Source organism: Miniopterus schreibersii (genome assembly GCF_964146895.1).
Source record: "Miniopterus schreibersii genome assembly, chromosome: 4".
Taxonomy (NCBI): Eukaryota; Metazoa; Chordata; class Mammalia; order Chiroptera; family Miniopteridae; genus Miniopterus; species Miniopterus schreibersii.
Genome location: NC_138105.1, coordinates 22,540,605 through 22,555,469, shown reverse-complemented (window position 1 = coordinate 22,555,469; position 14,865 = coordinate 22,540,605). Strand labels below are relative to the sequence as shown.

Here is a 14,865-nt window from a genome sequence, read left to right as displayed (position 1 = left end):
CTTCACTGTGAAGCCTCCATGTGCCCACATGAAGCTAGTGGTCCAGCGGGATGTCACCCCTGCTTACTTCTCCAGGGCTGAAGTGTTAGGAATGCGCACATCCTCCCTAACCTCCCTGCTGCCTTCTCTGAGTCAGGCACTCTGCCTGGTGACTGGTCTTTGAGGTCCTGGTAGGTTTGACTTCACTAGTGATTCACACAGCCACTGAGAGAGCTCTTGTCCTGTCCCGGGCCCTCTGGATGAGGTGGCAAGGGTGCCACAGAGTGCAGGGGCCGTGGTTCCTGGCCTGGTGGAGGGCAGAGTCTCCTTTGCTTGCTCACTGCTGTCTGCCCAGAGCCTAGGACAGGGCCTGGCCCAGAGGGCTCAGGGAATATGTGTGAATGAATGACGTTCACTGTTTGATGGGGAGACAGCCATGACAGCATCCAGGAGGCACATTACTGTGACTGGTAGGCGTGCAGGGTGCACCAATAGAGGGTGCATAGCCTGGACAGCAGAGTCATCATAGAAGGCTTCCTGGAGGAGGTGGAAAGGCGGCCTAAGAGTGGAGACCTGAGCGGTTGGGCAGGATTGCAAATAAGTGGTGGCAGCATCATGTTCCAGGCTGAGGAACTGACACATGCAAAGGCTTGAAAGCAAGACGGGAGCAGCTCCAAACAGAGACAGGATGGGCGGAGAGATGGGCAGAGGGGAAGATGAGGCTGGAGAAAATGACCAGCCTTCCTCGAGTCCCAGGCCTGTGGTTACCCGGAAGACAGCTCTGAACTTCCTTGGACCCTGTTTGCTTATCCGTTTTATAAGTGGAGACACAACACTGTCGTCCCAGGGCATTGTGAGGATTGAACTGGCAGCATGCGTCTTACACACTGTACAGGGCTGAGTGGGGTGTGGTGGTGGTTTTGGGGTGCTGCCCCTGAGAAGCCCTGGGGTGACTGGGAACCCATGAGGCACAGGAGGGTTCAGGCAAGGGCTCCCTGGGAAGTGAGGTCCCTTGGGTGTCATCTTAAAGGAAGTCATTGATATCCTTCCAATTGTGTGGATCTGCCCATAATTAAGCCTTGGAGGGGCTGTCAGTGGCTGTTGACAAATACATCCTCAGCCCCTTGGTTAAGTGGAAGTTCCTCAAAGCTGGCCCAGCCCTGGCCCAAGGTGGCATTTCCCTTCAGAGGATGTGCCCAGGACCAAGTGCACTCTCCGCTGGGGTTCAGAGGCTGCCTCAAGGTGGGAATCTGTAGCCAGGACCTCCGTGAGACCTAATGAGGAGCTGCGGGGTTCAATTATGCACCCGCCTGGGCCCCGGCCGTCTGACTGACAGCTCATTACCCGCTGCCGTGTTGGGCAGTGGAATTGCATCTCCCAGATGGGAAGCGATCAATCTGCCCATCGCCGCGGCTGGGCCTGCGTGAGCTCCGCTCTAATTTATTCTCTTAAGCTTCGGAAGCCTCGTCATTTTTAGGTACAGAAATACCAGGTTTCCCGGGCAGCCTGGCCAGGGCATGCTCAGGTAGGCACATGGAGCAGGTGGAGCCGTGATGGTCAGCAGGAAGGGGCCACGGGCCTGGCTCGGAGGAAGCAAGGTTCTTGCCCAGGAGGCTGGGCTGGGTGGCGGGAAGGTCGTGTGTGGGAACAGGGTGCTTCTGCCGGCCAGGTGCCCATGGCCTGCTTACGTGTGTCTAGGGCTGCGTTATTCTGGGCTGTAGTTGTGGCTCTGGTTTCTGGGCTTTGGCACAGGATTTGGAGGGCACTGTTCTGAGACTCGGTTTTCTGCCCTCCATAAAGTGCGGTTATCACCAGCAGCCAAGGCAGTGACCTTTATTTAACCCGTGGCGTTGGAACAGCTTGCAGGGCATCTGAGGCCTCTTCCCCAGTGAGCGCATTACCTGTGGCCTGTGTCCCAGGATGCAGCAGCGGTGCCCCCGTCCCCTGCTGTGGGTGTGGGGCCCCTGCAGACCCTGGAAGGTGGTCTGGGTCCCCCTCTAAGCATTCTCAAGGGGGCTGTTAGCAGACCCGCATTCACAGGGTGAAACAGGCCAAGAAGAGCATCTCCCACGAGAAGTGTCAGCCGTTTGGTAGAAGGCAGAGTTCGGGCTGACTCTCAGCTGGAAGGGTATTTCTTTGTGTGCCCCACAGTTGTGCACTCTGCAGACACAGAGGGCTCTGGAATCTCTTTAGGAGTAAGCAAGTGTGCGTATGTGCGCGTGAGCATGAGTGTGTGTGGGAGCATAGGTGTGCATGGATTTGCATGGTTGCGGGAGGGTGTTTGTGTGTGCATGGATATGTGCATGGATGTGTGTGTGTGCGTGGATGTGTGTGTGCATGGATGTGTATGCGTGGATGTGTGTGTGCATGGATGTGTATGCGTGGATGTGTGTGTGCATGGATGTGTGTGTGTGCATGGATGTGTATGCGTGGATGTGTGTGTGCATGGATGTGTGTGTACATGGAGGAGTGTGAATGAGTATGGGTGTGCATGAGCATGGGTGGGTGTGTGCACGGGGGGGTGTGCATAGGGGGTGCCTGAGCATGGGGAGGTGTGCAGGGGGGCAGTGTCTGAGTGTGTGTGGGGGTGGGGGTGCATGAGCATGGGTGTGTGAGGGGGGTGCCTGAGTATGGGGGGGGTTGTGCATGAGTGTGGGGGGATGTGCATGTGCATGAGTGAGAGAGGTGCATGGGGGGGGTGAGTCACTTTGGTGGGAGAAGAAGAGTGAGGAGGAAAGTGCCTTCTGTGGAGAGAGTGTTTCTGAGACTCCTTCTCCGAGTTGACACAGCAGCCTCGGCTGGGTTGGTTTTTCGGGGTCAGGGAAAGGCCAGTCTATTTACACACCTTTGCTGAGGAGCATGGAGGGGTGGCGATGGGGGCTGGAATTAATGAGCAGTTTTATTGCCTCGCCTGTCAGGAGGGTCACATGATATTATTTTGATATGCAGGCCCCCAAAAGCAAACATAACAGGCCAGGTTATACATAGAAGAAAAGGGGGCCCCGCCCCTGGCCATTCAGCATTTCCCTTTCTTCTCAGTCCCAGGTGGGCCCAGGACCCTCCTCCCACTGCCGATGCCTGCGGGCCGAGTGCTCCAAGGCGGCACCAAGGCCAGCTCCCAAGATAACGGTGGCCTGTGGCCCCTGGCAGTGAAAATTCAACATAGAAGCTGCTAATGAATAAATCGGCCAGGCCACCCCCAGCCACTGCTGCCTCTGAGGAGAGGGAGAGCGGGACATCTCTGGGCGGCTGCCATGCAGCCCGAGTGACAAATCAGGGGGTGCCTGCCGCCGGCACTGACGGGCTGCGTCAGGTCTCCCACCGCCGAGGAAGGCCCGTGCGAGCACAGAGCAGTCCTGGGACCCTGGGTTGGGGAGGGAATTACTGCCCATCTCTGGTTTCTCTCTCTCCTCTTTTTTTCTCGTTTTCTTTTCTTGCCTTCTCTGTCGGGGCTAACTGTAGCTGTGGCCAGCCACCCGACCCTGATAGGAGGGAGGAATGCTGCCAGATAAACACATCCACTCATGGACAGCGCCACACACATGCCGGAGGCAGGGCTGGGGAGCAGAGGCGGGGGCAGTGGGGCTGGCCTGGCTGTGAGGTGCGTGAGAGCCTGGTTCTCAGGCGGGGGAAGCTCCCCGGCTGGGGCTGAGATGCGTGGGTGCCGTCTTGCCACTCACCTATCACCTTGTTCTCTCAGCCTAGAACATTCCAACCTTTCCTGCAAGACCCAGCTCTAGGTTACCTGCTCCAAGAAACCCACCCTGAGCAATCTGAGCTGGTGAGCACACTCCCTCCTCTGAGCACCCATTCAGTAGATACTTCTCTGGGTCCCCACTCTGCTGGACAGGGGCTGTATCTCTCCTGCCTTTGCAAGAGGCCCTGATCTGAGGCTGCATTCATAGGAAGACCCAATAAATCCTTGTTGGCCACTGGATTGCTTTAAATACACTTTCTGTTCACCTCTCGTCCAATAGGTTCTGTTTATGCTGCCAGGACCGACCACACAGGACACATGTCAGTGAATAAACAAGAGGCCCTGCCTAATTGGAGCAAAGTTTAGGGAGAAGCCAGCCACCGGGGGTAGAGGGGGGGGAGTGGGAGAGCTCTGTTCGTAGTCAGACAGCTGGGTTCAAATCCCTGCTCCACTACCAATAGCTGCGTGACCTTGAAGAATATGCTTTACTTCTCTGTTGTAGTTTCCAGTCTGTAAAATAGGGATCATGTGACTGACCTCATAGAACCGCCATGAGAAGCAGAAGAAATGATAGGTGTAGAGGACTGGTGTGCATGCACGCGCGCGTGCACACACACACACACACACACACACACACACAGTTATTACTGTCAGTTTAGTCCTAGTTAGAGCCATGGCTCGGTGTTAGATCTCGGACGTCATTTACAGGGGCTCATGGAGGAGCAGTGCAGAGATCATCTGGATTACTTAAGGCAGAATCCAGCTGCCGAGGGCAGGATTGCTTTTTAGAAACAAGTGCGGGGTGGGGTGGGGGTGGGGACACTGTCTGCCTGTGTCACGGTGGGATCATAGGGCTTCATGACCCGAGGTCAGGCTGGCGGATGACCTGGGAGTGTGTCGGCTGCACAGCGCTCCCTGACACAGCTTACAGCAAAGGAGAGGGTGGGGACAACCTGCAGGCTTCCCCTCAAAGAATCATTTCATTTTTGATAAATTCTACTAACTGCAAACTTGTATTTTGAATAGAGAGGCATGTGTGCCTTTCAAGCAGTTCCTTGCAGCTACACCAGTTTTTAAAGTAATGAGCTGTTTTCTTTTTCCCGTAAACATGAGGCTGACATCAGAGAACAATTTTTGATCCCAGTTTTAAAACGAACTGGGTGGTTTGGAGATGATGGGAATCCCAAGCAGCTGGCTGGCTCTCTTTTCCTCTGTTTCATTGAAAATAATTTCTTCAAGGAGCCCACAGCTCAGGGGCACGATGCACTTTGGATTATTGAAAGTTTAGAAACATTTAGGTGATTATGGTAAATAATTCACGCAGACTCTGACCAATGCAATTTATTCTTTTGTGCAAGCACAGCGAGAGCAGAAACCAGCTGTCCCTTTTTCCCTTCCCAATCCTTTTAGCGCCATCTAGTGGAGACATGCGCTAGGCACAGGACTTGCTTCTCCGGCGTTCCTTCTCCAAAGCTTAAGGAAATGCTTCTCACCTAGAAGCCATTCAGACCTCAGTGCCATCTGTGTTTCTGCGCCAAGGGCAAATGGACTCTGTTTGCTTGCTGATTAGAGTGTGCCCTGGAGCCCTGCATCACAGCGGTCAGCGGCTTGGTGTTTGAATCTGGTGGTTACTGCTGACAGGCAGGTTACTTCGCTTCTCCTGGCCTCTGTTCTCAGCTGTGAAATGGCTCTAATAACAGCACCTGCGCTGTGGGGTTACCACAGGGACAAAATGAAGGGATGCCCGTGGGGGACTCAACACAGTGCCTGGCATGCAGTAAAATACCAGATTTCTAATCAAGAAGTAAAAAATATGTAATCTAGACCCAGTAAAGATCTTGGGAAAAAATGTTAAGTCTTAATACCTTACATTTGGGAGAAATGGGAAGATCATCTTTCAGGTTTGAGTTAGAAGTAGTTGTCTTTTCATTGAAGAGGCTGGTTGTGCTATGGCTTAGGACTTCTGTTTTGATTTCCACAGGCACAGTTTGGAAAGGAAAGGGGATCCTTTACATTCATCCATGATATGCAGTGTGCTGCATATTTCTTTCTGGTTAAAGTCTACTTTAGAAGCAGGCACTTTTCTTTCTAAACAGATAGAAGCAGTCTGTGCGTTTTAGGCGAATTTAGATGAAGGCAAAAGTACATTTTGAAGCAAATAGTGCCTGTGTTTTGCTGAGTTTAGGTAAGAAGAGTTTAGCTACTCTGGTCCAGCTGGGACCTTTCTAAATAATCCACATCCCTAAACACCCGCAGCTGGGGGAAGGCGTGTAAAAGCTGGCAGCACATTTGGGGACCTTGGTGGTGGCACCTTGCCCTTGGAAAGCTCTTGGTACCAGGGATCCCGTTCTCTAGGAACAACAGGTCCAACCCAGCCCTGGCAGAGGTCTTGAGGCTTCGGAAGCTCTACCTGGCAAGTGGCCAGGGGCATGGGGCCCAGCCATGAGCCCAAGGGAGCAGCAGGAGTGGGTGGGTGGCAGGAGAGAGCTGGGCTCAGAGTCTGAACACCTGGGCTCTCGCACCAGCCTGTCCCTTGCCTCCCGCTCTCAGTTATCTGCTTCCTCATCCCTGAAACGGGGATATCACCCTGGCCCAGGTGTCACAAGGATGAGAGGAGAAACTTTACATACATGATCTCCTTCTACCAGCCATTAGGGCGTGAAGATGCCCTCCCCAGCCCGCCCCACTGCAGTGGTCACTGATGTTTCATGGGGATGGGCTGCCCCACACAAGGCCACCCATCCTGTGACGAGGGAAGGACTTAAGGCTCGAGGGCACAATAACTTGGAACGCGCCAGACAACAGTTTAACATTTTACTAAATCAATTCACACAAATTCCAAATTGCAAATATAATTAAGGACAACAGATTCTGTTCTGCCTTTTAAATCTTTCATTTTCAAATCCATCATTAAGACAAAAAGTAAACAAAAATTAAGTCTGCGGCATATTCATGATTTTTCTTCTTGAGGGGAAAAAAAGGAACATTAGAGTAAAAAGAACGCCACTGGGTGTACAGTAAGCACCACGACACACGGTTACGAAACGGGCTTCCTGGGTCTGCTGCCCGTGGTAGACACTGCTCTCCCTGCTGCTCCGCGGCAAGCAGGTTTCATTAAAATAAAACAATAAAATCTCCTAGGTTACACTAAAGTCAGACACAGTCTGGAACACAGTGCTTAACAACAGTAATGCCAACTATCAGTGCTAACGTGAAAACATTTTAGAAGGTCGAAACAAACTGGAAACCAAAACCTTATTTTCCCTAGATGAGCAAAATTGAAAACAAAAGGGTTCCTGCCTCCCAGTAGGAGTGAAGGAGGTTTTTCTTTCTTTCTTTCTTTCAAATTGGAGGCAGGGGGCACGGTCGCTGGTTCGGAGTTCCTCAGCCTAGTTGGCGTCCAGCTTGGCCATTTCCTGCACATAGATGCCTATACTCTCACTGTCGAAAAGCACGAAGTACACTGTTTTGATGGAAGAGGACATTGTTGACACGAAGTAATTGGAGATGGCCTTCAGAATTAGCTGAGCTGCCGTCTGCTTCGGAAAACCGTTCCTGCAAGACAGGGGGAAGGGCTCAGCTACTAGGGAGGCCACAGGGGCACTGGGACCCCCCCCTGCCTGCCCGCCACCACCCTCCAGGAGGCTCTCGAGGTCACATGTGCCGCAGTCCGCCTGGTGTTGGGTCAGTGTCCGCGAGCAGTGTTGGGTCCTGTGGCTGCTCGTACACAGCATGAGGAAGCCCGGTGCCCACCAGACAGGGGAAGGACGAGTGGGCAGGGAACTGTGACCCGCGTGAGAATGTCCTGTGCGCAGAGGAGGGAAGGAAGCATGCCAGAAATCCCTGGAAGGCCATGAGCAAGTGGACAGATCTGTGTTCTGTGGCATGTGGTGTGTGTTAAGTCCCCCAGGGCAGTGTGAGCTCCCATGTTTCTTTTCCCAGCATCACTGTGACTAGCATGGGGCTTGGGACAGAGTCTAGGCTCAAAGGCTCCCTGTGGATGTCAGCTCCAGAGGATGGCTGGAGGCCAGAGCTTCTCCAGGAAGCTCTCGCCTCTGTGCACACACGTAGGCGGATCATGCCCTTCACACTGGCCCTTAAGTTCATGGGTGCCAGGCTGCTGGCCAGGAACCCACTCCCAGCACACAGCAGCCTGTAGAGCCCAAGGGCCAGGGTGTCAAGGAGCTGTGGATGCAGAGGAACAACTCCAGGCCAAGTGTGCTCTTCATCTCAAGGGACAGCATCCAAGAGTAAGCCAGTCTGGTGGGAATTCACATGCATTTCCATCTAAAGGAAATGTCACATGGCAATTTGGGGCACAGGGCCTCAGAACTTAAGCAAGAATCTGAAATCAGGACTCCTTGCTTCATGCGAGTCTGAGGCTGTTCCTGGTCAACACTGCAGATGCAGGACCCAGGTAACCCCGGGGGAGAGTGGCAGTAATGCAGCAACTTGCCTAGTTTAGTGGAAGTAATGTGGGCCTTGGAGCTGTTGTTCCTAGATTCAGATCCCTTACCCCGATTTACACTTAAGGACATTGAGGGTGAGAGTTTGGGGCCAGTTTTCATGAGGATTTGTGTTCATCAGCAGGTCCACAGTCCTTAATCTGCTGAGCCTGTGGCTCTGCTGGTACCCCAAGTGCCGACCCAGCTGGCCAGTTCCAGCTGGACTCTCCATCAGACGGGGTGCCTGCAGCCAGGTGAGAGGTTTCTTAGAACACTGCCAGCCTCAGCCACCGAGTGCCGGGAGTTCCGAACACTTCAGCTGCAAATGAGTGTTGTGGGGAGCCCAACTCACCCGTGGGGTACACAGGTGTAGAGGCTGCCCTTCCTACACCCAGCCCCACTCCTGACAGGGACTAGGCCAACTTTTGGGGAGCGGTGTGCAGGCACAGGTCACAGTATCACTGGAATAAGGGCCCATTTTAAGTATCTCACAAACAGCAAACGTTTATTTTCCTGCTGCAAATACAACTGCTGCCCAAAGGACTGGTCAGGTGACAGTGATCTCATTAGCATCATCCTGGTGAGAAAAGCCTGAGGAGGAGGCAGTCAGTGGCCAGATAGGCAGCAGTGGGGACATCCAGAGGCTGCAACAGCACAGGGAGTCCAGCCCATCACTGGAAGCAGCCTGTGCTCGGGCCACGGGAGCTCTGTCTGTGGATGTGACCTGGCTGGGTGGGTCTGAGTGGAGCTCTGAGGTGCTCTCTACACCGGAAGCCCAAGGTAACACTCCACCAGCTCCCAGCTCCCCTAGCGAGGGCGCCCTCCTGCTGGTCTCTGCCTCACACCTGCACAGGTGAGCGCCTGTGGAACTTCCTTGAGGAGCAGTCTGCTGTGTGGCCTGATGGTCTCTGGTGTTTGTTGCTAGGGCACCAAACACATGCCAGTCACTCTGCCTGTGCCCAGCACTTTCTTACAGACTTTCTCCCAGTTTTCCATTCCTCTACCTGGGACCCTTGAAAGGGGCTGTCCTTTCCTGTTCCCTACATCAACAGTTCTCAACATTAGCCTGTATCAGGACTGAGGAGGGGGAGGGCCTGTGGAAACCAGGCTGCTGGGCTCCATGCAGGGAGTCCAACTCAGCAGGTGTGGGGACCACCCTTTGGGAACCACTGTTCTACATGGAGCCAGCAGGGCTATAATTTGAGCTCACAGGGTAGGCCCAAAGGTGAAGAGCCTACAAGTGGGGACACAGTAGGGATTAAAGGATTTAGAGGTGCAGTCCCCACACCCGCATGCCCTACTATTAATGGAGTGTGGGCTGGGCTGGCCTTGCCTTATCCTTCAAAATGGCTCTTGGGTGAATGTGAATCTGATTTGTTTCCAGGAAAACGTTGTGCTGATGAACCCGTCCATCTGTGCTAGATAGCCATAGCCTAAAGCAGCAGCCCAGCCCCGGGAGGTGGCCACACGGGACTACCCAGGCTGCCAGGAATGGAGGTAACAGCTTCCCTAACATTTTCAGGTGGGGCCCCACAATGCTGCCTACCCACCACAGGTAGCACGTGTGTAACAGGATGGGACGTACGAGCAGATGTTCTCACACGAGTGCTTTATAACAGAGCCCTGTGCCCTTGAGATGGGGCAGCCGTGGCGCACACAGTGGCCTGGAGCCACACAGGACTTGAGTTCGGGCCCTGTCTCTGTGCCTTCCTGCCCCATCTGGGGAAGTGGGGTCAGTGTTACCTGAGGCAGCTGTGAGGTCTGAACAAGATGCTGCACCCGAGTCCTCAATCAATGGTGCTATCTGTGAAGTGGGTGATCTCGAAGGTCCTTCTGAAGGCTCTCACGGGGGAAAACCACCTCCCCACCCCAGACCCCGAGACAGCTGTGACTAGGTGACTGCTGCCGTCATAGCTCCCTGTGCTAATAATGTGGCTTCAGGCCCCCAGAGGGCTGCTGTTGGATCTGTGATGCCCAGTCCTCTTGGAGGGCTGCCGGCCATGACTGTTGGCATGCCAAGGCATGGCAGGGGCACAGGCAGGGGTTCCCCGGTGTGGCACTGCCCAGCTTCAAAAAGTTGCTGGCCTATGGCGTCCCAGCAGGTTCGTCCCCTTGTTGGTTGCATAGGCACAGCCCCTATGCGTGCCCTCGCTGCCTGGCCATGTCTTGTGCCTTCCTCCCCACCTCAGGCCCACTGCCTCTGTGACAGTTGCTCTGTCCTATGCCTCACTGTGTCTGCCTTCTGGATAAGACCAGATGCCACCTCCTCTGAAACACCACAGAGCTAGAGGGAACAAGGGTGTTAACCTCTCTAGACAAGTTTCCTCTAGTGGAAAATAGGTACGTCAAGGGTACTCGTGGTGATTACCACAATGGTGGTGATGTGGATGCTGCTGCCCTGGAGGGCACCCCTCAATTCCCACTTGGCCTGACCCAGCAGCTGTGGTGTTACAGCACGTATCTTAAGTTCTTCTGAGGCCAAGTGCTTCATACCCTGCACAGAGTTTATGTTAAACTCTTATTTTTTTCTTGACCTTTCCTTGAGCAAAGGACAGATGTCTGAGCTTCCCCTGAAGTCACTCTAGTTATGTCTGGGACAGCCTTTCCTAAATGTCTTGGGCCTCAGTTTCCCTAGACTAGTGCAAGAGGACCCCGTGAGCTATCTGTCTGGTGCCTTCTTGGGTCAGCCTACTCAGTGGCTGGGGACCACACACATTGGGTGCTTCTCCCACCATCCCGTCGGATGGCAGAAATGTGGGTTTGTAGGGCTACTCCACAGCAGAGCGTGCTCCTTGTGTGGGGCATCACAAACCATCCCTGCTCCTGGTGAGCTGCCCTCCAGGGCTGGGCAAGGCAGGCACATCAGGCACCTGTGGGGAGAGGCTGTTCCCTGGGGGTGGGGAAAGTCCAGGTGGAATTTCTGGAGGAGACAGACTTGGCGCTTGCCCTTGAAGGCTGGGCAGGAGTAACGTGGATTTTAGATGGAGTCTGGTTCTTGCTGGGCCAGTCCACCTATGCAGTTGGCTTGGCTGATTGGGAGATGGGTAGGGCTGGATATCTTGGAAGCTTGGGTGACATGGGGGAAATATCACCCTGTATAGACACTCCTGCTAGGATTAGGTCTCCCTCACACTATGATCCTAGGCCCTTCCATTTTTCCATGTTCTGTCTATCTAAAGTTACCCCATCCAGAGGTAAAAGACCAGGCCATCAGGGTCCTGAGCTGAGAACAGGGGGCTACAAGTGGGAGAAGCCAAAATTCAGGAGGGGATGATGGGTCCTGTCTCCCAAAGCTAGAGAGGGGCCGGGCAGCACAACCCCAAAAGAGGCCTCTTACCTTCTCTCACTCCAGGGCTCTCACATTTTGGGTGATATGTAATTCTCCCTAATTCAGTTGGTTCCTGTCCTTTATATTGCTTGTCTGAGGTTCATGCCTAGTGGGGAAGGGAGGCTGATGGCTGTGCCTGGGCAGGTCAGGGAATTCCAAGCGGTGGTGTGCAGGTTTCCTGAGACCCACTCACATAGAGTGTGCAGGCAGTGGAGCAAGCCTCCAGCAGGATGCGAGGAGGTGGGTCTGTTGACCAAAGGGGACAGGAGGCAGGGGTTCCATGTGCCTAATACCATGAACACTGAAACCAAGGGCTCCACTCAAATTCTGGCCCTTCCAGGTGCAAGCTATGTGGCTGCAGGTGAGTGACCTAATGCAGATAAGCTTCCGTTTCTTTGCCTTTGAGTGGAATTAATAACAGTGCACCTCGTAGGGTTGTTGTGAGAAAATGCAGAGAAGGGTTTAGCACAGTGCCTGGGGCTCAATGAATACCATAAATGGGAGCTTGAAAAAGACAAACTGGCTTTCCTTTTAGGCTCATAAACCTAAGGAGAGTTTAATCAAAGCCCCAAACTAGCCATTCCCTACAGACTGCCCCTCCGGAAAGGGGTCACTACTCCGTAATGTCAAACAGAGCTGAGGGAGTGGAGGTATCCATAAATATTGTGACCGAGTGCCCAAGGACAGGATGTCCAGATGCCAGAGGTGGCTTCCAAGGCCGGGGTTATACCCCCTAGCTCTCATTTATACCCAGTGGCTTTGAGGTTGGCCGGGGATGATGGGGGGGGGGGTCATGGCCATCTCCTCCATCTGCCTGGTTCGCTGGGCCTCGGTGGGGAGAAAGTAAGCCCACTATACCAGAATGTTTGCATTTATATTGTTTTAATTCCAACGTGACTTTTATGCCAGAGACACTGGATGCCACAAACAAGCTGTTTTATTTCCCCTCCTAAAACCCACTGTGATTTACTGGCCGGCTCTGGTATAATCCCATTCTTTACTCATGAAAGAGGGTAGCTGTTTACACGGTGCTGTGGGGCAAGGTCTGCCTGGCAGATGTGGGCCCGGGCGGCCGTGCACATGTGCTTACCTTAGGAATTCCACCCTCTTAAAAGCTTTCAATTGATTATTTCTTGAAACTTTTTACTCCATGAAAAATGTAAATAAGTTTATAATAACAGATGCTCTTTTATGCTTCAATTAGAAATTTCCCAATAGCCATATGAAAGAACATGAAATTATTACCTCCAATAACGGCTCCTATTGCTTCTCTCTTCGGAAGCACCTTTCATCAGAGTAGATCAAAGTGCCTCCAAAGCACTAATTAACTAAACCTCAGAACTGCCTGTGAGGAAGGGCAGTCCCCATAGCCTCGCTGATAAGGCAGGCCAGGGACAGAGAGGGTGATTCATTTACTGAAGATCACACAGCAGTGCAGTGTCAAAGAACATACCTTCTGTGGAAGGTTGAAGAAGCTGGCTCTTTATGCTCTGGTTCAAAAGCATTTTGTTTAAAAAAAAAAAAAGGTCTTGAATTAACTGGGACTATAGGAATGATGCTGGCACCTTATGGAAGCTGGCTGCCTCTGCAGAGCCCTGACTTCCTTGGGTACTGGGAGGGGCTGCTGGCAGAGACCCAAGAAGGCTCACGATCTCAAGGAGAAGCCCAGGTGTAGCCACCTGTCGATACAGAGCCCTGGGCTATGGCCCCTCTTGGGCCCAAGATGCCAACAGCTGCAGTTCTGAAGGCCAGTCTCCCGTTCTCAATGCCCAATCCAGACTGCACCTTCCAGAGGCCTGCGACTGTGACCCTTCAAATGGAGGACCCTGGTGATGTTGGGGGCAGCGGAACCTTAGAGGAACATGACTCCAACAGCCCTCGCCTCATCACAGAGTTCCCATGGCTCTCTCCCTCATTTTCAGAGCAGACCTAGGACGCTGCATGAGGGATTACTATGCCTGTTTTACAGAGTAGGGATTTGGGCTCAGAGTGGGGGTCAATTTATGTGCCATCACTCAGTTGGTTAGTGGCTGAGCCAGGACTCAAGTCTAGGCCTGACCCCACCCCAGAACACAGTGCTGCTCTGAGAGCAGGGACCAGACGACTAGCTGCTGGCATCTGGGGTGTGCAGCCTGGGCGTTGGGGTGGTTGCCACCCTGCCTGCCCCATCAGCTGTTCAAGGACAAGTCTCTTCCAGTGCTGGCTCTGGGTTGTGTGTCTTTTGAGGGGCAGTTGTGCTGCTCCTCAAAACCTCAGTGAGCCCACCTGGGGATAATGCAGGGCTGGGAGGTGGGGTAGGCCCAACCCAGTTTCACTCTCACCTAACTACTCAGTTCCATCAGGTCCCATGACCTCATTAGCAGGACAGTGAGATGGAGGCAGAGCAAGCAGGTCTGGGGAGGTGAAAAACACTTGGGAACACAAAGGTAAAAGGCATAGGGCTTTGCCCAAAGAATGCTGTGGTTTGGGGGCAGAACTGTAACAGAGCCTGGTTCTGGGAGGGGTGCTCCTGTAATCAGATCCCTGCATCCACACCTCCTGTCTTCCCCACCCACCCACTCTGAGCCATTGTCTCTGATGGTCCCAGAACACTCGAGGTTACCCTGCGTGATGACAGATGCTGTCGCAACAGAAGTTCCACACTGTCCTCAGGCTGCCTGTCTCACTACACCTCTCCCACTGTCCCTCACCACTGTACTCTTCCTGACTTCTTTTCTCCTGTTCCCCTAGATTAAGGCCAGTGCTTGAAAGCAGCCTCGGGTGACCTTGTACGCAGTCCGAGCTCCACAATTATGGGCTAAACATGCAGAGAAATACACCCATGGCTGCCATGGTAACAGGCCGGTGCCCTTACCTGCCACTGCCGATGGATGGAAACGCAATGGACTTCAGCTTCTTATCATCTGCCAGAGCCAAGCAGTTCTTCACCGTCTTTTCCAGAAGCTCCTCACACTTGTCTGCACCCCAGACCGGGCTGTTACAGTGGATCACAAACTTGGCAGGCAGGCCATGTCCTGCACTAACAGCAGCTGGAGGGGACGAAACAGGAATAGTGAGTTTGTCCCTCGGCAAAGCGCACAGCACTAGATAACCAAACACAGACCCACTGTCCAGCCACAGCACACCTTCCAGGCGGCCTCCTGGCCTGTGTGCATGGAGGGCGCAGCTGCCTGCCGAGTTGGGATTCCAATGTAAGCTCGAGCTGGAAAGTGCTCCTCAGTTAGTCCTCTCACTCTGGGGAGGCCAAGCCAAAACCCAGCCTTGGAAAGTTGGCATTGGCTGCATCACCACCAGGAATTTTAGCCAAGGTTGTAGTAAGCCCTTCCTCTACCCTCCCTGAAGACAGAGCCTTAGCCATCTAACTTGATGGACTGTGTCAGAATGTTTGCAGCCTCAAATTAATTGCCTTTGGGGGT

General features: G+C 53.4%; 1 protein-coding gene and 1 long non-coding RNA gene across 8 annotated transcripts in view; one reads left to right on the top strand and one right to left on the bottom strand.

Moving 5' to 3' along the window:
• Positions 1–14,288, top strand: part of LOC308557132 — a 262,836-nt gene extending 248,548 nt beyond the window's left edge. Inside the window, exons 3-4 of the long non-coding RNA XR_013998797.1 lie at positions 9,506–9,618; positions 14,180–14,288. This is a non-coding gene — a long non-coding RNA (uncharacterized lncRNA). The remainder of the gene's footprint in view (positions 1–9,505; positions 9,619–14,179) is intronic.
• The window catches only part of MACROH2A1 (macroH2A.1 histone), a 77,210-nt gene continuing 68,821 nt past the window's right edge, over positions 6,477–14,865 (bottom strand). For all 7 annotated transcript variants that reach the window (XM_081137211.1, XM_081137214.1, XM_081137209.1 and 4 more), the window contains exons 8-9: positions 14,304–14,478; positions 6,477–7,231 (exon numbers count right to left, since the gene is read on the bottom strand). In XM_081137211.1, the coding sequence (XP_080993337.1) occupies positions 7,066–7,231; positions 14,304–14,478 (341 nt within the window). In that variant the 3' untranslated portion in view covers positions 6,477–7,065. The remainder of the gene's footprint in view (positions 7,232–14,303; positions 14,479–14,865) is intronic.